Source organism: Haliotis asinina, chromosome 1 (assembly GCF_037392515.1).
Source record: "Haliotis asinina isolate JCU_RB_2024 chromosome 1, JCU_Hal_asi_v2, whole genome shotgun sequence".
NCBI lineage: Eukaryota > Metazoa > Mollusca > Gastropoda > Lepetellida > Haliotidae > Haliotis > Haliotis asinina.
Genome location: NC_090280.1, coordinates 86,466,739 through 86,492,411, shown reverse-complemented (window position 1 = coordinate 86,492,411; position 25,673 = coordinate 86,466,739). Strand labels below are relative to the sequence as shown.

Genomic DNA, 25,673 nt, shown 5'->3' with positions numbered 1-25,673 from the left:
ACGGGAAAGAGATACAGTTCACTGACTGCGAGGAAGAAAAGAAACACCACCACCCCACCCCACCCCCCCCAAAAAAAAGAAACAAACAAAACAAAATAAAAAAACCCCCAAAAAAACCCAGCAACAACACCCCCACAAAAGTTATTTGTTTCTATCAAAATCATATGCAGTTAGAAACCGCGTGTTAACCCCTACCAAGGTGAAGCTGGTTGTATTGTGTGATAAGCTACATGTAAGGTATATGCAATCAACGCCATGCGATCAGGACGTCACATCTAGGGTGAAGGCACCTACAGACTCGCATCTCACATTCCACTTGACTAACTGCCATATCCTACATTAAATGAATATGAGATAGACCTTCAGCAACCAATGCTTGCAACTATAACTATAACTTGAGACTATAAGAGGCGACTAACGGGATCGGGTGGTCAGGCTCGCTGACTTTCTTGACACATGTCATCGGTTCCCTTCTGCGCTGATCGAAGCTCATGCTGTTGATCACTGGATTGTGTTCCAGACTCGATTATTTACAGACCGCCTCCATATAGCTGAAATATTGCTGAGTGCGGTGTAAAACTAAACTCACGTTCTGATGCATCTGTGGAGATCACATAACGATGTCCCGTAACAAATACGTCCAGTCTGTGACATCACACGAGCGATGAACATGACCGATCAAGGAGAGGTCAAAGTGTGTGAAGCGTCCCTAGCTTCCCTGTAGATGGCACGTGTTATGCCATAACAGCATCTGCTGCATACACCAGTGACATCTGTCTGACCATTCTAACAATATTATCAGAGAATGAGACAAGAAAGGAGGATGCAAGAACCTCCACAAGTGCTAGTGCCGGCGTCTTCAAAAGCGCCCTTGAAAACAGTGAACATTAGGACATTGTGTAATTTAGTACATGGCTTCGGGGGACGGTCAAAATCACAACCCGACACAATCCCGTTGGACAAAATGTCTTTCGACAAAATCCCACATCAAAACTACCAACGTAGAACAAATCCAATTTTTATCTGTTAATTATTGCTACCCTTCTTCAAGGTCATATTGTGTTGATTTATTTCATGAGATTGCATTAAATCAGGTTATTACTGCTTATGTGCTTATAATCAAAACTAGGGTATACCAGATGATGCATTATGTTGTGAGATTGCGTTGAATCGGGTTATTGGTGCTTATGTACATCATTTCAGAGGTACAAAGCTGAGGATGTGTTAGATGATTACAAGGAGGCATACGAGAATGAAGCATTGTTATGAGACTACGTTGAATCATTAGTTACTATTAGTGCTCATGATCAATACTGCTCATTTATAAGGAAAAATATCTAAAGAATAAATTGTATGCCTTTTTTCACACTGTTGGGATTTTGTATCCACCGTTTTACGGTATAATCTTATCTCGCTTAGAAGACCTGTTGTTGTTTAACCAAGCTGTTTGTCTTTCCTGACCTTAAGAAGTCAGATTTTCTCGGTGAAGGTGAAGGTCGTTTGTGTCTACCCAGATCAAAGTTCATCATGGAAGTACAGGTGAGTCGTTCTCCGATACATTTCAATTTACTAGTTGTCATTTTACGTATTATTATTGTATTCACATCTACTCCGTTCATATGCACAATGTATCATTAAATATGATGCATAAACCACATGCGCAAATGTGCTCATGCAATTCCACTTTGATTTGCTCCGAGGCATACTGAATAATAAATTCGTGGATGTAGCTAATTCTTTCAACGTTCATGACGAGTAAGTGTGTAAGTGAGTTCGGTTTACACCGCTTTTAGCAATAGCAATATTCCAACAATACCACGGCGCTGAACACCAGAAAGGGACCTCACATGATCGGAATCAAAACTTTGGTGTGACGAGCGACCTCTTTAACCACAGGGCTACCCAATCATTCGCAGTCATGATGAAAACCCGCAACAATCTGAGCTTTGAACAAAACCCCTCTAATAGTTTTCAACAAAACTTCTCCAATAGTTTGACTGTCACGCAGATAGTCATGTTTATGTCATCGTCGATCTTGATCGCCTGTAGCAGTATTAAGCATGAAAACACCCTTTGGAGAGGGGAGACAGTGTGATGTAGATATTTTTCTCCGTTAACGATTCTGAATGCAGATATATGGCATAGTAATGTGTTCGTTTTGGACAGACATAAGTGTATCACGTATTTCTAATTGGGCTCTGTTTTAAGCCATATTTGGTTATCAAAGTCCGAATGCTTAATTGTGCATGCACGTGGCCTTCGTTAACCTCGGACTAGCCCTGCATGCAAAAAATCACGACCGCATTCAACACAGAGGCAAGTCTAGATAAGAGGATAGTAGTGTTGAGACGTAAGGGATTAATGACATGCACGTGACGATTATTTTTCTGGAGGAGCATGTACAATCCCTACCATAATGTTTCAGGATATTCTTTAATATTGGAAATATATTGACACAAATAGATCGTTTGAATAAATGAAGTTTTAAAGGAATAATTGAAATATTTTAGTCTACGACAAATGCACAAAATTGCTGATCCCGGTAGACCACCCCAAGAGTTCATGTGTGAAAAACCGTATGACACTACAACTCCACCCCTCCCTTACGTGCCCAGAACAAACATGGGTGACTAATCCTTAAAATAACTATCCCTTAATCTCCGGCGTCAACTTGTTCTGTATTCATGTAATCTAGAAATGAGAATCATTTCACCTTTCTCCTTCAATACGGAAACATCGCGATAACATATTGGCCGTTAACAACAATTATTTTTAATCCGAGGAAGGCACGTATACACAGGTTGAAGAGTTCGTGAAAGTTGGGTTTGAACCGTTTTGAACAGTAATCCCGCGATAGGACATGAAATTCTAGTTCCGGTACCAGATTTCCGGTGACAATCTATGTCAAGAACGAGTTTGGGTTCAAAACTGCGAGCCCGCCTTACATTACTTTCCTAGACCAGACCAAAAGTACATTCATGCATGGCTGTAACAATCAGAACAGTAATAGTTGGCTAATTTCGGATGGTGAGCTCGGAAATGCTTTATTCCCGCAAGGATCAGCGGCTACTTATGTGACTTAGAGGTACGTAAGATCTCTCAGTGCCATTCGTAATCACTCGTGTCATTCCGGCAGGCCGGTTGGCGTCTTCTTGTAGGTCACGGAAACAGACGAGTAGTTACAAATGGCGAAGTGCCATGACCTACTACGGACTCTTTCACGTAACGTCTGCATAATATAAGGGGAAAACCTGCAGTGATGCTCGTTTATAACACAGGTGAAACCCACGAGCGCTGGTACAGTGTCGTCAAGCAGGCATGAGAGCGCAATAGGAGACATTTGTGGAATAATCTGTTCACAAGCTGGTGATACATATGAAGGTCCGGATTAGAAATGACTAACAGTGCGAAACTGCTACATTAACCCACTGTTGTTTCACCTTTGCGAAGGATGGTACTCAGTCAATATTGTTTTCTCCCGTGGAGATCAGGGTTAAAATTTGTCTCCAGCAGCCTATGCTTGTCGTAAGAGGCGACTGGCGGGATCGGGTGGTGAGACTCGCTGGTTTGGTTTACACATCGTCGTAGTGCGTAGATCGGTGCTCATTATGTCAGTCACTGGATTGTCTGGTCAAAACTCAATTATTTACAGACGGTCGAATCATAACCGGAGACTGTCAGTGTGTCCATAAACAACAAACAAGCTGGTGAGCAGACATGGCTAAAAATATTTAAATTGATAAAGGAGCTTCAGAGTTAATGAAATGTTTTGGGGGTTCAAAGGTACGTTGTTCTGGAAACGTCTCTTGCCAAACAAGTGCTTACAAGTGTCAGTGTCCTTTGCGGTCGACCATATGATCAAAATATTCTTGAGGGATAAAAAAAGGAAGGAATGCCGATGTTTCAAAATTTAAAAAAAATGTAACAGTTTGTGAAATACATCTCTGCGTGGGTTCGTTGATATTATATAAATTTGTTTAAGGGAGACACGGTGAGAATTGAATTTGCAGCCGTGTTTGAAATGTGTGCTAAAAACGCACCCAACTTAATTATTTTTAAAAGACAAGATATCTGAGATATTCACCATTCTATTATCCACAAAAAGAAACTGTACATTGTTAAAAATGTTTTTAAATTTGAAAATGTAACAACAATGAATCTTTTCCACACAGACGTCAATAGGTGGATACTGAGATAATATAAGAAGACGGCAGAACAGCGCGTTCAGTGTCCATTACACTGATATTTCGACGTGGGGGCAGGGGTTTGTGAACACGTTGGTTTCCGCCACAACGAGAAATGTTAACACGTCTGTACAAACACCATGCCTCCACCACAACACGTATTGACGGACGTTTCCGCTACCAATTTTGACGGTGTTCTACATGACGTTGTGTCAGAATAGCTTGTATGGCGGAATGGCGTATGCCGTCGACTGCGTTAGGGGTGGATTCCCGGAAGTCCAGGAATGGTAGGAGCAGTGGTCAGTGCTATCTGAAATTTGTGCCTGAAAATGGTCTCCTATATCTGTATGACATATCTTTTTGACGGTTCGACAACGATGAAGTGAGTGAGTCAGTGACGTTTTAGACCGCTTCTAGCAACATCAAAGCAATATCATGGCCGAAATGGACATCATGTGGGGAGTCGAACCCTTGTCATTGGCGTGATGAGCGAAAACCTCTGACTCTTCTAAACTGCTTCTTCGATGGCAGTGGAAATGCCCATGCAGCGAACTGAGGTTATAGAAGAAGAAAAATGATTTATTTTTTACTTAAGTGTCAAGCAATACAAGCATTAGACACAATATAAAATACCATATAAAACATCACCCAGTCAACTTGGGCCCATGTGACACTGACTTGTGAAGGTCAGAGGTAGAATAGGCCTTCAGCAACCCATGCTTGCCCTAAAAGGCGACTATGCTTGTCGTAAGAGGCGACTGACGGGAGGCCTCTTATGATATGTATGGATCAATGCATGAAGATCAGTTCTAACCCAGATCTTCACAGGTAACAGCTTTTGAACTTCATTTACAATCAAACAGTGTTGCAAACATATCAGTCACTGAATATCCCCTTTAAAAGTCATTTTGGGATTGCTTGATACCTACAGTTCAACACTATTGTGTTTAAGTCAAAGGGACAAGCATAAATACGTCTAGTTATCAGAAATTTGACACAACTCCAAAATATAAGAATAAAGTAAAAATACAAATGTAACAATTATGATACTATGTCAATAGAGGGCCATGAAGATGCGAGGTAGAATAGGCCTTAAGCAAACCATGCTTGCCCTAAAAGGCGACTATGCTTGTCGTAAGAGGCGACTGACGGGATCGGGTAGTCCGGCTCGCTGACATGGGTGACACATGTCATCGGTTCCCAATGGCGCGGATCGATGCTCCTGTTGATCACTGGATTGTCTGGTCCAGACACGACTATTTACAGACCGCTGGAATATTGTTGAGTGCGGCGTACAACTAAATTAACTCGCTGTTTGACACTAATTGTCTTAGAATGTATATATAAAATCACCATATGGTAATAAAAGGTATTAATACCAGGAAACAACAGGGACTGTGCTGAATTAAAATGCAGTGTTAAACACATTTCAAGTCACATTTTGAGTGAGACTAAATCTAAACATAATTTTAATTAAAACAGTGACGTGGTGATTAAGGTTTGGTTGTTTCGTCAGAAATACGAATTGATCCTTCGCAGACAGATGGGGTAGATTTTGGTCCATGAACTTTCCAATGACGATCCCATTAGTCTTATGACATTGTGCAACCGCGAGGCGTGGCATCATGTGTGATTAATTAGCTGTTTCATTTTTTTAATGACCAGACGTCAAGCATCTAAACTTCTCGCGAAGGTCCGGGTTAAAATTGGCCTTCGGTAACCCATGCTTGTAAGAGGCGACTAACTGGATCTTGTAGTCAGGTGCGCTGACTTGGTTGACACATGCCATCGTATCCCAGTTCCGTAGATCAATGCTAACGATGTTGATCACTGCACTGTATGGTCCAAACTCTATTATTAAAAGACCACCGCCATTTTCTGGTCTAGTTTTGATTGTTGAGAGGCCGCCGCGACATAGCAGGATGGCGGTGACAACAGCAAACAAAACAATAATATATACACCCACCAAAGGATGTTAATGACGTTCTATGACATTTCTATACTCAACAGAACACAAATTATATGACGGTGAAGGAGGTAGTCAGCAAAAAACTGTATGTGCGCGCGTACGTGCTTGCCAGAATGTGTTCTGTTCATTCCTAAAATATTGATAGGTTCAGAATCAATGTGATTTATTTTTGTGTGTGTGTTTATTCACATAATCTTTGCACAGATATAGAATCTTAATGTAGATTTCAAACCTTTCATTTCCGCGTAACATGAGGAAATGTATCTGGAAATTGATTAGAAAATCAAAATATAGACAAACTCCCTTTTCACCTTCCAAAACTGGACATATTTGCGAGTGTCACCAATTGTTGTGTTATGTGTCAATTGAGATATGTTTCAGGATACCTGATTTTTATTTGAAGGTGTTTTCCAAAACTGTTCTTGTTTATGATGTTTTGGTTCGTGTACGCTTCATGCCATATATGAGCTCACCAATCCCTCCTTTCATGGAAGGGAAAGGGGAGACGTTTGACCCGTGACCCTTGACCTGATGTATGTGATGTCACAGGCAAAGAGCCTCGTTCTCGCTACCATTAGTCGTGGGCTCTTGTTGGAGTAGGTCGCTTGCCTCTCAGGTGAAAGATACTATTCAGTAAGTACGTAGTTTTGACTTTGTCAAATGCATTTAATTGGCATGTGGTACTTAATGAGACATATTCATAATAAGTACTAGTTATTTGTTTTGTGCGCATTTAATATGGAATTGTTCTTCTCCAGCGTCCTTGTAGTAGGACGAAGTGACCTTGAACTAACTCATTTCTACAGTCTAGGTCGTTTTACCTTGACGTATCGTAACTTTGCAAGGACATTACGTATGTTTTAGCACTACACACAGTCCGAATGTCCCTGAAAAAAAACAACACGAAAAACATTGAAACTATAACATGTAAATATTACAGTGATTATAATAATGCATTCAGGTTTATTTTTGTTGGGGACCTAAACATGGTTTTATTGACGAATTTGTACCTCCTTCCTCGTCTGACGGATCTTTAAATATAAATGTTGACAACATGTATTACGCACTTGTCGCTTGTCGTTTAACAATTTGGTTTTCCCGAGTCTAGAAGTGTTAGGCCTCTCAACCACTGGAATAATGTATCATACATGCCGGAGTCGTTACTTTCATGCCTTTCGCTGGTTTATTTGACACGGGCCGAGTCGATGACGAATCTGTTGCATGTGTCCATTGATAGTATTGGTAAATAAACATGTTTACTACCTGCATTTTGGTTTGATATACTCCCTTGGAAGTAAACACAGTGAAAGGAAGTCGTTATAGACAAGTACGTGACGATGTGAAGCTGTCAATTTCACATCCTTGACAGGACAGATGGTTTCAAGGAGTGGCAAAACTGACGCAAGACAGATTTAGGTAACAGTGTTTCAGATCTGATGTAGTTCCAAGAACAAATTGCTTCATTCATTTATAATGACTTGTCTGAAAGTGTAAGTGTTCAGTCAAGAGAAGCTTAATTTACCTGCTTACAGATCGTACCAGAGTAAGTAAAAATATTCTCAGGGCTTTGGAAAGTCAGAGAGCTTTGGTCATTTTGCACATTAGAATGGCACATCTTGATGTTTGGCATTGGATAGAATATTCTTCATATCATTATCCAAAAGAATAAATTCACAAAATGTCTTTGAAACTATAGGTCCTGATGAAAATCTACCCAAAATGATCCAACAATGTTTGCGTACTATTTATATGTGATCAAACAAATGTGTCAGAGAAATATATCATGGTACATGCCTAGCACAAGGTTTTACGGGAAGCATGATTCCTGCGTATTGGATGCAGAAATTTTATGAAGTACCCCCAATTAAAACCCCGTATCTCCTAGTGGAGACAAGATAATTTTATTCTGGTAAAGAACTTTGAGTTCATAATGATTGAAATAAACATTCTGTTTACAATCATTATTCTGATGACACTGAAAGTGACACATATTGTAACAGTCATTATGAAATGGGAAGCATCCATGATCATTGATAATTTGATTTCATGTGAGGCTGATTGATGAACAAATTGAAGGACTCCCAGGTTTGGAAATGGAGTCTCAAAACAATATACCCTGACTGAGTCCTCAAGACTCAAGTTGATTTGCAAATGTCTGGTTTAGCGCAGTATTGACCATGTGGAATATAACCAGATGGTATTGATAGACACACCTCTCACAGCCAGTGTCCTTGATGTGGATGTGTTTCGATATTGGTTTGTTTTGTAAGATTTGTATCAGTGGATGTGATGGTAAAGCAGTCAATATATTCAGTATTCATTTTTTCGCCCAATGGCCATGATTTTGATGACTTGATACCATTGGCAATGTGAAGGACTGTTGCCCTTGAAATTATAGATGATCCAAAGCTTTGTTGCCCTTGAAATTAGGAATGAAAGATTTGAAGCCGTGTTGGTCTTGAAAGTTAGAATGAAAAATCAGATGGGTGTTTTTTGAACAAATTGACTATATCTCGGTCAAAATCAAAGCTGCTTGTATCTTTTCAAAGGTCTTGATTTTGGCAGGGGTTGAAATCTGCTTTGGAACTGTGCAGATTTGATAAAATGACTAATCCTGGTCAAGGTAATATCACAATTTCGAACAAAGTTGCAGTGTCATTGTGTAAGTATTTTACAGAGTGATTTGACAGAAATTATTTGACTATTTGAGGTATAGCATGACAGTGCAAGTTCTGATGTAAGTGAAGATCGTGACTGGCAAATTTTTTTGGTAAATACTGTCCTACCACGTCGGGGAATGGTGGGGTAACCTAGTGCTTAAAGTGTTTGCTCATCATACTGTGGACTCGAGTTCGATTCCCCATATAGGGTACAAATTTACTATAATGTGTGAAGCTTTTTTCTGGTGTTTGTGAATACAAATGAGACACTGAAGGCCATTAGATAAAACTAATCCCGAGGGCACTGGTCCCTGTTTCTCAGGTGTGCCATTTTCAAGTTAGGTGTGTATTAGATTTATGGACCAATATCATAGCACAGAGAGATCATTTGGGTAATAAGCTCAAAGATATACCTACTAATTGTTAAAGAAAACATTTATCAGCGGACTTGAGTATGATCTTAATAGGCCTTGAGCAAATAACCAGTTGATCTCGCTTGTCAGCCAGAAGTGACATTACTTTTTTTTAGTATGACATGAAACACTGAGTATGAAGGATTCTATTCGGTGGTTGTGTTACATACATTACATAGAGAGCAACATACCTATAAGCATTGTTGCAGGTTCCTAGCATTGTACAGCTTATATAGACCACCAGTTTGGATCAGGGTTCGTTGTGCGAAACAACGTTAGCGTAAGGACTATCATAAATCTTAAGGTATTGGAGTTATGGTCACCTTCGCTCTAAGACCACTTTGTACTACAGCACCAGGGTGGTCATGCTGGGTGACTTTGTTGTATGCGTCATACATTACTGGTTTATATTATGGCTCATTTGATTGGCATTCTGGAAGTTGAGAAGATGAAAAATGAGGCCCATTCATTTCTTGTACAACTTCTTTACTCATTATACTGACATTTCGACATAGGTTCTAATATCTTTGTGGAACAAGTGGTAGATTTTATGTGAACCAAGACTTGGCTTTACACAGGCAGTATTGATTTTAGGTGGGAGTGTATAGTGTTGGATTGAGGGAAATAAAAGCTATTTGCACTTGGTACATCTTAAGGTAATAACTTGGTTGCACATTCTGTTAAATATTAAATTATATATATTGCTTTGGTCTGAATGATTTATGACATCAACTGAAAACATTATTGGACAAAAACAATCGCTCATGCACTGACCTTGTGGTCATCAGAATCAAGCCAGTTTGTTATTATGGTGTATTCCAGTTGAAGTCACTGTTCTTTCTACACCCATTGGGTGCAGGTTGGCATAAATATATGGTTGCATTTTGAGGTTGCTCCAGTACAAGTTCCAAATGCTTGAATGAAACCCTGATGTAGTTCCATGTAGCATTGCACACATGCTGTTACATCAGCACTGTTAAATCAAGTGTTTTTATATGGTCATGATCATAAATGCAGGTAATGTACACAAGACTATTTCAGTACATAGCAATATGAGTATTAAGATTTTACATCTCATTACATTTACAAAGTTTTAAGAGCAGCTTGAATACTGACCAACTTTGTTTTGTGTTCCAGAAAGCCATGCCTGCATTCACCCCAGCCTTGACTCCTGACCAGGAGGAAGAACTCCGCAACATTGCCAATGCTATTGTAGCTCCTGGCAAGGGTATCCTCGCAGCTGATGAGTCAACCGGTGAGAATTAATGCAGAGTTGCCACTTGTTTCTTTGTACAAATTCACTATTTTATTATTTTTAACCCCCTTTTAGGTTACATAGCAACTTCTGATCTTTTTGATAGTGTTAGTTGTTATTTAGTTATTCAGTTTATTGGCTTTTTAAAGAAATTAAATTGTTTGAAAATCTTTGATAAATATATTTTGTAACTAAATCAGTTACACAGTCGCCCTCTGCTGAAGTGATGGTGTAAATCCAGCCAATGTCCAAATCCAGTCCAGATCTTTATGTGTCAAGTTCATAATTTTGGTCAGCATTAGTGGTGCACTGATAATTCTAATAATCAGTGATCATTTGACAATCATACTTCGGCAATCAATTGGAAAGAATTTCCAATGAATAACACTGTATAGTATGTTTCATGAACAACTTAAACATGATGAACAATTGGTGTACATGCAAGACTTGTTAATACCTCCATGCAGCTTTACAGTCGCAGCCATAATACAAGAAGTCAAGTCTGTTTATAGCTTGCTGAGGGAGCAGTCATTTCCTTCTTATGTAGGTAGTGGCTTGCAGCGTTATAACAGTTTTAGTGTGGCTACATATATTATTTAGACCCATGTTTAATTACATGTTTGAATATGCTAGCAGGGATTAGGCTAGAGAACTTTGATGATGGGCCATTTTCAGGATTATTAGTCATTTTCTGAATCTGAATTAAGAATGGGCCCCTGCCCTTGTACCAATAGTAAACTTCAAAGTTATAATGAACCATCTTTTATTCTAATGTGCAAAATGGCCCCTGGCCCCTGCCTTTCCAAATACCTGTGCAAGTATTGATTAAGGTTTTGTAAATGTAGTACATGATGAAAACGTGTTTCTTGGAACAACAAATACTCCTGAGAATATAACTCGTAATTGAAACAAGCAGTTTGATTGACTGATCAGATGGTCAACAAAATGGCTCCTTTGCTGCGTATATTTGCTTTGAGAAAACATTTTGTATTTGCGAAAGGCTTAAATCTTGTTGAATTCATGAACAAGGTTTAAAAGCTGGATAGCATTATTGATATTTGTCACATCTACTTTTCGATGTATACTATACCAACTTGTGACCAGTTGTCGCCATTTTTTACTATTTTTGCGTAATGATTTGCTCCATTGTTTCTTAACATAATGAAACAAAATTTGATGGTCTTGATGGTAGATTATTTATTCACTACATTTCCAGCTTTTTTACAGTTGCCAATCATGTTTGTTAGAAACACGTTAACAGGAAGATTTTCATTCGGTTTTCATCATTTTTTAAATTTCATGTCAACACACTAATGGTCATGTGACATCCCCATCATGTGATTGGGTCTATTCTTCTGAGCAGTGTCAGTAAACTTATCCTCAGTACTTTCCGTTACACTCCACTACTGAGTCTAACAAAACCTTATGGGAGGTCGCATCAGGTAACCTTTGAGATTAACCAGTCAGGACACACCTTATCAAATCGCGAAAGTGGACATTTGCACATACCTTTTGAACTTTATATCTCGAAAAGGTTCATACCCGAACGTTTCCGAATGCTATTTAGCGTACGCTTGCTTCCTGGTGATGCAAACGGTGTACATACAACCATGACAACAGTGAATAAAGAGTTGCTGAAAAAGTAGTGTTTTTGGCAATATTAAGCAATGTCATCTTGCACAAATATTAGCTAATGGTAACCATTTGAACAGAAACCCCAAAGCGTATATACTGCAGGTCAAATAACTGTGTTATATGCACATTTTTGTTTGTGGAGGGATCTGTGTCAGTGACCTGAATATTTTGAAAGTCCCTCCGATCCCTAAATAGTAGCCGTTGTCTGATTGGTTAAATCTATTTGATTGGACGGGCATTGGTCGCTCAAAGGTTACCTGACGCTACCTTCTACCAGGTTTTGTTAGACTCAGTGGTGGAGAGTAACGAAATACACTGAGACTAGTTTACTTAGACTGGTCCTCTGAGGGGATTCAAAATTGCAATGTGTACAGTTTGAAATACTTACAGTGATTTTAACTCTCATAGCCTATCAATTTTGTGATGTCAGTGTGTGAAATACTACTGAGATGGTACAAGTCAAGCTGTCTGCACAAGGTCTTGTGCTACAGCCAGCTGTTACGATAACTGATACATGGCGAAAACTGGTCACTAGCCAGTAGCTGTTCTATTCTGATTTCTGCATTGAGTTTCACATGTAGATAGTGATTGAGTTGAACGTTTCTCAAATTTAGCACACACAAATAATTGACATATGTATCATGTAACTGTAAAAATAGTAATCTAAATTCATATTGGTTGTGAAATAATCCATGGTTTCCAATCAGTTTTCAGTTTTTTTTCGTCTCTTTCTAAAGCATGGGTTACGATCTCATGTCATATGACATCTTTGTCAAAAGTGATCATGTAGCAGTCGTCTCATAAGCTGGTCAATCTTGTGTTCATAAATCCATACTTGTAGTCGATCATTTATCGATAATTGATTGACAGAAGACATCAATAATCGTTTGTGGTTTCAGAGGTGGATTCCCATCACTAGTGAACATTGTAATTTGTATTTTCAGGAACAATGGGCAAGCGTCTCGCCAACATCAACGTGGAGAACACAGAGGAGAACCGCCGGAAGTACCGTGAGCTCTTGTTCACCGCCGATGATGTTGTTTCACAGAACATCAGTGGAGTGATCCTCTTCCATGAGACACTCTACCAGAAGACATCTGATGGAACTCCTTTCGTGAAGGTCCTCCAGGATAAGGGCATCATCCCTGGCATCAAGGTCGACAAGGGTGTGGTCCCTCTTGCTGGTACCTTCAATGAATGCACAACTCAGGGTAGGTTTTGATGATCTTTTTGGCTGTCATCTTTGAACTATTTGGACACAGGTGCTGCATCAGATGTACTGTCAGTGAGGATGGTTTTATGCCACTGTTAGCAAAATGCAAGCAATATCAGCGGACAACACCAGAATCAACATAAGTTGCTACATTTAATGTGGTCTTGAACTGTTTCTGGATAAGTGTGGACCCGTGAAGCTCCGGAGTTGAATAGGTCTTCAGCAACCCATGCTGCCCATAAAAGGCGACTATGCTTATCGTAAGGGGCGACTTTTGGGATCGGGTGGTCAGACTCACTTACTTGGTTATCGGTTCCCAATTGTCGATGCTTGTGCTCAAAATCACTGGATTGTCTGGTCCAGACTCGATTATTTACAAACTGCCGCCATATAGCTGAAATATTGTTAGGAGGCGTAAAACTAAACTCACTCACTCTGGACAAGTGTGAAGAGTAATGAAAAGGGTCTCCTGTATCATAATCAGTGAATGTTTTTGGTCAACTGGTACTAGCATCAGCTCAGACTTTTGCTGTTAAATAATACACAGCAATGTTGGTGAGTCTTGTACAAGTGAAGTCATAATGCTTTGTCCTGCAGTATATTCCTTAGAACTCAGTCCTTCAATTTCATGTGAGCAAAATGTGATTTTTGTGATGATTTTTCTAAACACACATCAGAATTCATGAATCCAATCCTGCTGGATAAAGAGACATTCTGACATTCATACAGTACCATTAAATCAGTGTGACACACAATTAATTCATGTATCTCTCCTGAATATGAATAAATTTGGTAACTTATCAAAGAAATTCTGATCATGTTGCCCACTGAATACCGAGGACACAATAAACATGCTATAAATGACAGCCAGATGGATGCTATCTGAATGTTTGAATGACAGTGCTATTATGATTGTTGTAAGTCTCTTACTGATGTAGAAGGAAGGACAGGCAATAATAACTTCGTGAAACGGGGCCACAGTCCCTTAGGTGTTGTCCCAGTAGCATGGCAATTTTGGCCAACCTTAGTATACTATCAAGGTCACTATAATCTCTTCATCATTTTGCCACAGTGAAATGTGAGGTTGACAGGGATGAAAATGTTACAATAATATATAATGTCCTCAGTTGTTATTGTTATGCCAATAGTAAACATGTTTGCAAAATAATAATTCATAGTGTCACACTAAAACATTATTATACCCCGCTGCACGTTTAGCGCAAAGGTGGGATATCTGTGTGTCCGTACGTACGGATTGGAATATCTTAAGAACCGATGACTAGATTCTTTTCATATTTGGTATCTAGGTTTATCACGGTAAAAGAAACATCTCAGTCAGGTTTGGTGACCTTGACCTTCCTCTCAAGGTCAAAGGGAATTTAGCATTTTACCTTGTCAGCGGGATATCTCAAGAACCTTTCACTGGATTTTCTTCATATTCAACACCAAGCCTTTTCTAGGTTAGGTGCAGGGCCCAGTCGATTTTGGTGATCTTCATTTAATTTTCAAGGTCACGGCGACTGTCTTTTTTAGGAGTTTCGTACACTGGTCAAGTGACTCGTCAGAATATTTGTGTTTGAACAACTACAGTGCATGATATCAAGAGAGTTTGAGAGTAATATTTTACTTCACCTTAAACTACGACCTTCATTTTTTTCAAGTTTGATTTGATAATATGCAGGAGGGGATTACGTCACCTCGGTCACCAATGCTTGTTCTAAACAGTAAACATTCCTTTGCAAGGAATAAACAGCATCCAATCAAATCAGGATAAGTATACAAATGTAAAAAATATGTAGACTTTACTTATTGTAAACTGCTCTTTTTAAAATTGTTTGTGTCATACTGTTAGAAAATATGATTGAGTTACATCTCATTTTACGTTTTTTACTTTATCATTACGCACCCTTCAGATGATTACAATTATCACACTTAAGACCACTGCCTATAGCTGGAAGTTGGGGAGTGCGGCCTAAAGTACACTCACTCACTCACTCGCTCCAAGGGGCACAAATATTCAGATGCACTGACCCTTCTGTGAAGTAAGAGTTGAATCTGAATTCTATGATGCTTTCTGACAGGTTTGGATGACTTGGGTACCAGGTGTGCTCAGTACAAGAAAGACGGAGCCCAGTTTGCCAAATGGAGATGTGTCCTGAAGATCGGTCCACACACCCCTTCCTACCAGGCCATGCTGGAGAATGGCAATGTCCTTGCACGCTATGCTAGCATCTGTCAACAGGTAAGCTGGCATTTACACTGTAGCCACTTTGACAAAGCTGGAATCTGCTAAAATTACCAACTCTTTAAAACAATTTTTTTGTTTTGTTTGATGTTTAATGCTATACTTGGGAATATTCCAGCTATATATTGTTACCCTCAATGTTCAGTTTATTGGTAATGACATTTGACCAATATCACATACAGCTGTGATAGGTACTAATGGTTGCCAGTTCGCCAAATGTGACTGAATTAATTGTGGTGAGTAACTTTTTAAATAATGGGAATAATTGTCACCAGTCAAGAAAGTACAGTATGCTTTCTAAAAAACTATCCATTTATCATTTTAAAAATGATTGTATCACTTGTCAATTGTATATATAAGTCAGGAATACCTTTTCACAGTGGAAAGCATTCTTGTTGTCAGCTTTATCGCTATATCTACTTCTGGGTAGACAATGAAGTAAGCCTGCATATGATTGGCTTTAAAGCTGTATAACAGCCAATGAGAACGCATCTTGTTTATACGATAACTATGACAACTCTATGTAATTTTAATGTTATAAGTCCACTGGAGGCCAGGCAGTAGCATCGGTAAAATGAGATTTTAATTTTAGGAACTTACCTATCTTACAAGTCATTTATTTGAATGTGTCACTTTTCACAGTGCCTGAAAACTCTTATTACATTTTAATTTATTATATATTATCTGCAGAATTGAAAGTATGAACTATTTTTTGCAGTATTTTTTAAAACGATTCTCGGAAATTTTCAACAGTTCCTCCCTCCATAATGAAATTGTCAAAGAACAAAGTAACACTGTTTGTAGGCAATCATTAAATAAACTGAATAAACTAGTGAATACAATTAACAACAGCATCTCAAACGTATATACTGTTTCCATTGTTTGTGAGAGAGAGAGAGAGAGAATTTATTTTCTTGACATTGAAAATGTTGCGAGCTGATGTTACAATTACCTTGGTGTATGTTTTGAACTCCCAGTGTGTTATAGTTTTTGTCAAAATCTTGGCTACACCTCTCTGTAGTTTGCTTTCAAATGGAACTTCTGATTTCATGGTTAAAAGCAATCCATCAGATTGTATATCTGTGACAAATCAATGTCCCCAGTGCATTGGAAATGAACAGCTTGATATTGACTGTTGCAGCCATTGACCGAAGTGTTTGTCTGGGTAATGTTCATGAATATGTATATTACTTCAGAACGGCCTAGTGCCCATTGTTGAGCCAGAAGTATTGCCAGATGGTGATCATGATATCCAGACAGCACAGAGAGTCACAGAGCAGGTAAGACTACAGCAGGATTCAGTCTCTAGGCAATGGGGCCACAGGGTAGCCGTGTGGTTTAAGTGTTCACTCTTCGTGTCAAAGGCCCAGGTTTGATTGGGAAAGAGAACTTTGACAATGGGCCTTTTTCAGGATTATTAGCTATTTTCTGAATTCAGAATGGGTCACTGAAGTTGAACCAACTTCAAAATTTTAACAGGCTATTTTTCATTAAAATGTGCCAAATGGCCCCCATGGGTACAATGTGTATAGCCCATTTCTGATGTCGCCATATTACTGGAACATTGCTAAAAGCGGCGTAAAACCATACTTGCTCACTCTAAGGATATGTATTTTGATATGGTCTTTATGGTCTGTAGTTATGGACCCCAAGGCCTCGGGTCTAAAGAATTTTAAAGAATAGTATTTGGTTTTGACCTAGGTTGTGTTTAGCATTAACAGAATTAGGGACAGGAAACAATAGGACATGTGATCTATGTCCATATATTCAGTCCATATTTAACAAATACGAAGTGCAGTGCCCACAAGTATGTGTTTCTCCCTGTTAATATCCCATCTCTGCTGTCTGAGATTTAAGAACAGATGATTCAGAGTGGTGATTCTCCAGCTGAAAGGGAGAGAATATGAACCTATGAAATATAGGTACTGTATCTGTATAACTGTATCAGTAACTGTATATATCACAGTATACATATATCACTGCCTTGTGATGCTATAACACTTCCAGTGCTAACTCCACCAGCTTCTGTTCTGCAGGTTTTGGCATTCACATACAAGGCTCTGGCTGACCACAATGTCTACTTGGAGGGCACCCTTCTCAAGCCCAACATGGTGACTGCTGGCATGGGTAGTGCTCAGAAGAACAGCAATGAGGAGAACGCTCGTGCCACAGTCCAGGCCCTCTCCAGGACAGTCCCACCAGCAGTTGCAGGTGCGGAGTTGTCTCAAGTTGATTCATGGATGTTGATATGGAACACCATTGCTTTGTTATGATTGAAGTGCAAAATGAACACTTGTTAGTGTCTTGCAGGGTAGTGGGGTAGCCATGTGATTAAAGCATTTGTCCATCACATTGATGACCCAGGTTTGATTCCCCACACTGGTACACTAAGTGAAGCCAATTTATGATGTACTCTGTCATGGTATTGAAGAAGACTGGTAAAAGCAGCTTTGAACTAACTTCATTCACTTCTTCAGGGATTGGGAAAGGGAACTTTGACAATGGGCCTTTTTCAGGATTATTAGCTATTTTCTGAAATCAGAATGGGTCACTGAAGTTGAACCAACTTTAAAATTTTAACAGGCCATTTTTCATTAAAATGTGCCAAATGGCCCACTGCCCCTGCCTTTACCAATCCTTGCTCCTTAACGTTCTTGGTAACAGCATCCAAGTGTCAGTCAACTAGTCAGTCAAACAGGGTAGTGCTCAGTTCCGGAACCCATTCCTCAAAATGATATGACTGTAATAGTGAACTCCTGGGCAGCATCTATACACATTATCTCGGGGATATGTTGCCTGATATTCATTGATTTGGTGTTATAATACACTGCTTTTTAGGGTGTCCCTTAGGTCTGCCATGATCTCATTATTTGGGGGATGCATCTCAAATATGTCCAGATTAATATCCTTGATTTGCCCATACCACACTCTAAGTAGATGGTTACAGAAAGTGGCAACCAGTTTGAACTTTCCTTGTCAATTACGTTTTCCTCCCACAATGATAGGGGCGTTGGGGTAGCCTAGTGGTTAAAGTGTTCGCTCCTCACCTGGGCTTTATTCCCTTTATGGGTACAGTTTGTGAAGCCAATTTCTGGCTTCTGCTGTGGTATTATTGCTGGAACATTGTTAAAAGCTGCATAAAAGAAAACTGAGTCACTTCCACATCAAGCATGCACAGATATTATGAAAATATTGTCCCAGTTAACCCAAATTCTTCTGCTAATTTTCCAGGTGTCACATTCCTGTCTGGAGGCCAGTCGGAGGAAGATGCAACACTCAACCTGAACGCCATCAACCAGTACACTGGCCGCAAACCATGGGCTCTCACCTTCTCCTATGGGCGTGCTCTCCAGGCCAGCGTGCTTGCCGCATGGCAGGGCAAGGATGAAAACATCAAGGCTGGCCAGAATGAGCTTTTGAAGAGGGCACAGGTCAGTGCACTTATTTCTAGTTTCAGTGAGACAGTAAATAAGCTTAAAGCTTGTCTCCTCGTGGACAGAAACACTCTGCTGATGTCCCTTTTACTCAGCGATGTCAGTTTTGGTTTTTTTAATTTGTTTTGTTTTGTTTTTGCTGTAACATTGCTGTAATATTGCTGAAGGCCTTGTAAAACCAAACTCATTCACTCACTGGTAATACTGTAATGATAGTTACAACTTGAAGTATTTGGGGTATGACAAAGACCCTGATTTCATACTCATTGTTGCCAGGTATTTTAAGTTAAAGTAATCATATCTGAATCAATGAAACTTTTGTCCTTTCTACATCAGTACAGTTATGGGGCACATGTACACATGTCATATTTCATTGATATTCCTGTTTTTGATGGAAATGTGTATCAGTGGTTCACAATCCTTTTTTCTTTCAGGCCAATGGAGCCGCGGCTCTTGGAAAGTACGCAGGTGGTAGTGAGAGTGCTGCTGGCGGAAAGTCTCTCTTTGTTGCCAACCACGCTTACTAACCTGTTGACTTAAGAAAAACACAACTTATTTTCTCTAACTTTATTCTGAAATTTTAGGCTAAGCTCTGTGTATGTAGTTAGCAGTGGGATAGTGAATAGACATCAAGCAGATGCTGAAGTGATGTCTAACTTCTTCACAGTACTGCACAAACTTACATCTCAACACTTCCTGCTTTTTTTCACACTGGGTATGCGAAATTAAGCAATGCAATGGGTGAGTTTTAAGGGAGGGAAATTATTGTTTGAGCCGTTTTGTTTTGTACAGCTGTAATATTTGCTCATCCAGCCTTTAACAGTGTCTATTGTATATAATACTTTGTTCCATAATGTTTCTGTGATTCCCCTGTATTTGCCAATGGTATAACATTTGCTGTAGGCAGTTGTTTACAGTCCTGTCTATTTGTTTTGATTTATTTTCTTTTGAGATTACTTCATAAGTGAGGGATGGAAAAGAAATGCCAGGAAATGTGATCATGAAATTTTTTCTTTTCTGAAGATAATGACTCATGTATTACATTGTTACCGCAGGTGGGTCCTAGTGATTGTTAAGATTTGTGATATCCACTTTGTATTGTCTGGATTGTTCCCAGTGCATCAGATAAACTGTTGAACAAATACTGTAGATCTTGTTCTGTTTTTCTGGGGCACTTTCTGTGATTAAACACTTCTGGTTAGGGAGGGGAAAGAGTTGTGCCCATGCGACCATTTATGGTGGTGCTGATCTTGTTTTTGCACAGGCAGTGGGGGTAGTCATCACTGCTTTCCTTAAATTATGAATGGTCCCTTGATACAAAACTTTCGTTAATCCAGTTTCTGATCAAGAATACATAGCACTGTATGACTCTGGTATTCCAGAGAAAAATAAGATCTCAACACCATCCAGGTATGAGATTCATTTCATGGGTTTATAAAGTCTGGTTCCTGTTTCTATTTATCAGTAATCTACTCCATTTCTTTATTTTCTGTGTTTGCCTAAGAACATTTTGTGCAAACAGTTTTGTGTTTTTGCGTTTTATGTGACAAAACCTGGAGCCATCACTTCTGCAAGTTAAAGATAAACCCCAAAGGGTTAATAGTTGTTCCCAGTTTGAAACAGGTTACTTATTGATGTAGTTGATGCACTGATGGATTTTTGTGCACAGCCGATTTCATTTGTTGCATGAAACTTGTAGATCGTTGCTTCTAAAAACAAAAAGTATACAAAAGTTAAACCTGGAAATAAAACAACGTTGACGTAATTGATTTCTTCCCCCAAACGAGAGGCTCACCAGAGATGAAAAGAAGGCCGTGTTTCCGCTGCAACAGACGGAATTGAGACAATGCAAAACATGACCAACAATTTACTCATTCAGTTCACGATGACACAGCCGACATGTCACATACCTCTCCTGTCCCTCATCATTCCTTACATCAATGGGTTGATCATACACGGGACAATGCAGAGTCCACTGACCCACAGCTTGCCCTGATGGTAAAAGTGAAAGTATTTCAATGTTCACAGGTGGTCCAACTTAAGTCTCCCCACACTGAGTGAGTTGTTTTACGCCTCGCCCCGGCTTTTTTAATAATCGAGTTTGGACCAGTCTAGTGATTAACATCATGAGCATCGCTCAACGCAACAGTGATACGACCTGTGCCTTGAGCCTGACCACCCGATAACGTTAGTCACCTCTTACTACTGGCATGGGTTTCTGAAGGTCGGTTCTAACCTGTATCTTGGAGTCTCTTCTGCCCTCTTCCCCAAGATCATGACACTGTGGGTTTGAATCTAGATTTGCAGTCACGTAAAGAGACGAGTAGTTACGAATGCCTCATTGTGCCGTTACTCTGTGGCGTTTCAGAGGTTGTTCTGATACGTCTGTGCCGAAGTAATTTAAACTCTGATCGTGTTTAGTACATCAGATATATCCAAATAAAATTAGCTTGTTTACATCTTGTTGCACTGTCACGTCGAAGGTTTCTGGATCTTGCCATGGTACAACACTGCCATGCAAAAGAAGAAAACAAAACAAGAAACAAACTAGTTTTTTTCTTGGAAAAGCGGCGTAAAGCTAAACTCAATCAACAAAATGGATTTGAAGTTTTGGGGTTTTTTTCGTATCGAAACGTTCCTTAGATGAACAGTCGGTAAAAATCTACCTTTGTGCACTATTTGCCACCACACACACATATATAATCTTAACTCTACCATGTTTTCTATACATTGTCAAAAGCACATACGATATTAGATATTATAGGTATTATATACTAAATGTTATCTCACATTGTCGAAGGATATAAGGATCAATTTCCACTTCATGTTACACGTTTTATATACATTGTACAGATGTCGTGGAGAGGTTAAGATCGAATACTGATACTGATATACATGCCATAAATGAGGTGTTATACCTAACTGTATGAATTGCATCAATGACATGATCTATCTATACACATCCTTAACTCTAAACATTCATCAAATATTGCCCAGATCGTACAACTTGTGACGAAGAACGGTAATGTTGACAGACGCCGTGATTTACATGCAACATTACTTATGAAATACCAGAAATATAAACAATTGCATTATTTGCTTCAATGAATACTAATATTGACCTATGGTACCTTAGTTATGCTTTGAGTACCTACCGTTCCACACTATAGCACCCTTTGGCCGCCACCCCGTTAGCACCCCGCCCCCTCGTCCAGTACATATATGAATTAAACTGACGCAAATATTTCCAAACGCACGATTTTGTATCGGTAATCCCATTTGCAATTTGTACATTTACATGTAGTTTCTTTATTTCTCATTGTCATCAGGGTCAATATATATAATCCTGTGAAGACGAGAAGATAAGGTCTTGTTTTCATCACGGCACTCTAAACATACATACAAGTTCATGGATCGTGTTGAACATACATGAAAATTTTATGTCCTACCTAGGATGACACGCTCCATTTTTGTTTCAGACAACCACTGACTGACCAGTTAAGGGACCGTGTATAATAATTTGCAAGGCAGCAGTTTCGTACACATGTATTATTAGAGGGGCTGTCAGCAGCTTTGTTCGTGGAAGTATTTCAAAATTATGGGAAGGGTGTTGGGGAAGGTGTCAGTAATTGTGTACATCACATGCAAGGGATGACGGGTCATTTACTTTATTACATGGATCTTAGGAGTAGGGGCGTTCACATTGTACATGCTTCTCCATTAAAATCAGCAGCAGCTCCTTGGCCATAAATTATGAACGGTCCGTAATGCGTCATATTTCGAATCCCAGGAGTGAAGATCTCTCTGAGGTGAATCTCGCATGCATGGTGATCAGGAAAAGTTGCCTGTATTCCCGCCAAGCATTCTCACATCACGCCTCCATCGCATGACAAGGCCGGTTACTCGTGCTGGCTTGAAGCCAAGCTGTCTGCATTCTTCATCGAGCCGTCTGTCGCGACGTCGAGTTGGCTAGGGAATTTTCTCAGCAGCCTGGTTGTGTCGTTTGAGTGAGTGAGTGAGTCACTGAGTTTAGTTATACGCCGCTTTTAGCAATTTCCAAGCAATATCAGAAAATGGGCCTCACGCATTGTACCCATGTGGGGAATCAAACTCGAGTCTCCGGCGTGACGAGCCTACGCTTTAATCACTAGGCTACCCCACCGCCCCCCGTTCCCTCGTTGTGTCGTTTGAGTGAGTTACTGAGTGAGTTTACTTTTTTCGCTGCACTCAGCAATATTCCAGCTCTATGGCGGTGGAGGTCTGTAAATAATCGAGTCTGGACCAGACAATCCAGTGATCAACAACATGAGCATCGATCTTTGCAGTGGGAACCGATGACATATGTCAGCCAAGTCAGTGAGCCTGACCACCCGGTCCCGTTAGTCGCCTCTTACGACAAGCATAGTCGCCTTTTATGGCAAGCATGGGCTGCTGAAGGCCTATTCTACCCCGGGACCTTCACGGGTCTTGTGTCGTTTGAAAAGAGTGAGTGAGTGAGTTTAGTTTTACGCCGCACTCAGCAATATTACAGCTATATGGCGGCGGTCTGTAAATAATTGAGTCTGGACCAGACAATCCAGTGATCAACAACATGAGCATCGATCTGCGCAATTGGGAATCGATGACATGTGTCAACCAAGTCAGCGAGCCTGACCACCCAATCCCGTTAGTCGCCTCTTACGACAAGCTGAGTCGCCTTTTATGGCAAGCATGGGCTGCTGAAGGCCTATTCTACCCCGGGACCTTCACGGGTCGTTTGAAAAGAGGATAGCATTAGCATTGCATGGGTCAGAATTCCAGTCTCAGTGTGTAAAATGTGTGATATGTGCATTATTTTTGTGTCCCGGGAGATTGCAGGGGAGATAGTCCCTTGTATCTTATTCTTCTGTCCCCGTGAAATGAAAGGTGGGGGGTGGCCACGTGGTTAAAGTGTTCGCTCGTCACGCAGAACACCCGGGTTCGATTCCCCACTTGGGTGCAATGTGTTACGTCCATATCATCTCTCCCTCTGTCTCTGTAAAAGGGAACAACAGTCGACACCAGCTAGCGAAACAGAACAAGAAAAACAGTGTGATAAATGCCTTTATTAGTAAGATGAAAAACAACAAATGCAAACTGGTACCTGTAGCTGATATTGTCAAAATGTATGAACATTCAACAAAAATATAGTTTATGTATTATTAATGAAATCAAATTCAAATAAACAGTTAAGACACACAAACTCACATTCCCGGATATTCACACCGGAAGTGACCCTTGCTGAAATGATACTGGCCTTGAAGTGTTCTGTAGTACTAATACTGCACTGCTAAGTTGTTGAAAATAAAACTATTTGGATCCTTGTAAAATCACCGAAACCAAATCTGTTTAACATTAAACCTAGCACAAAGGCCACGCACAAGCACAATAAAACTGTAAAGGCAATCAGGCACATGTGTAGTATACATACCAGAGCTTAGCTTTGATGACAAATTTCAGTATTTGATGACAGGATTTCAAGTAAGATACTCATACGAGCCTTCCACTGCCCGGTACTAGAGGTGAGAAATATTATAGTAAGTCTGGAATGTTATTGTGTTACCACAATAGTGGACTAGATATGTCAGTATTAGATAACGTCAGTAGAGTTGGAAAATGGTAAATGTTTTTGTATATTTAAATGAGCGATCCTTACTACATGTACAACCCACGATTAACAGTTTAATGCGTAACGTATATACACCGAGGTAACAGAAGTAAATGTTGAGACTAGACAGTGAACAGTTCTGATTTTTGAGTTTTTTAACAGGCAGTTCGAGTTCCGGAATCATTGTATTCTAACATTAGGAACAGGAAAAGTCAATTTCTGGAAGGTTGTGCTATTCAGTAGGGAAAATGTCCGGTAGTAACAGCTCTGTGTTCTATCAACCTGGCAGTCTCAACTCTTCTGTTCAGCAAGGGTATCATTCGTATAGCGCCGATATCCAGCTAAACTGCTCAAAGGCACTTTGTTTTTCCCTCGCTCATTGGATGTCAATCTCATCGGCACATGGAGCTTTCAGTCTCAACTCCCTGGGGATCATACAACTCTTGGAGCAACCAGGCGCACCAAGTTCATATAGCTTTCCCATCAACTTCACCATCCGTTCTGAAAAGAGATCATTGAAGGAACATATAGGTCGATGTCCCTCAGGCTTTGGCGTAAGCTGATTCTGGTATCCACTGGTGACGGACTTGTTTGATCTTGGATCCACTTATGACACGAGATGGTCCAAATATCTAGAATCATGCCATGGTTGCCCCGATGTCCGCACCGCACATTTATGATATGGTTTGAGCATTCATTGATAAATGGCATCTCGAATCCACGTGTACTGGTGGTCCTTGTACCCTTGTATTCATGACCTAATGGTTTTCATGATAACATGGTCATGGTGTTGACTGATGAATGGCAGGTGGTAATATTATCTATTGATGAATGACCTGGTGGTCATAGTATCCACTGATAAATGACTTGATGTTCGTATTATCCACTGAAGATTGACCCTATGGTCATATTATCCACTGATTAATGAGCTGATGGTCATATTATCCATTTGGGGAATGACCCAATTAACATATTATCCACTGATGAATGACCCGGTGACCGTATTATCCACTGAAGATTGACCCGATGGTCATATTAT

The 25,673-nt window shown here is 39.9% G+C and overlaps 1 protein-coding gene across 4 annotated transcripts; it reads left to right on the top strand.

Moving 5' to 3' along the window:
- Window positions 1–1,470: 1,470 nt before the first annotated feature.
- LOC137298961 (fructose-bisphosphate aldolase-like) lies at window positions 1,471–20,150 on the top strand. 4 transcript variants are annotated; one of them, XM_067831363.1, is made up of 8 exons: window positions 1,471–1,539; window positions 10,364–10,481; window positions 13,061–13,327; window positions 15,411–15,571; window positions 16,771–16,854; window positions 17,611–17,785; window positions 18,806–19,005; window positions 19,443–20,150. In XM_067831363.1, the coding sequence occupies exons 1-8, from the start codon at window positions 1,528–1,530 to the stop codon at window positions 19,533–19,535; spliced, it is 1,110 nt and encodes a 369-aa protein (XP_067687464.1). In that variant the 5' UTR covers window positions 1,471–1,527; the 3' UTR covers window positions 19,536–20,150. The 4 variants fall into 4 exon arrangements, with proteins under 4 accessions (XP_067687464.1, XP_067687475.1, XP_067687487.1 ...); XM_067831374.1 differs by lacking the exon at window positions 1,471–1,539 and adding an exon at window positions 6,680–6,786; XM_067831386.1 differs by lacking the exon at window positions 1,471–1,539 and adding an exon at window positions 6,687–6,790.
- The last annotated feature ends 5,523 nt before the right edge of the window (window positions 20,151–25,673 follow it).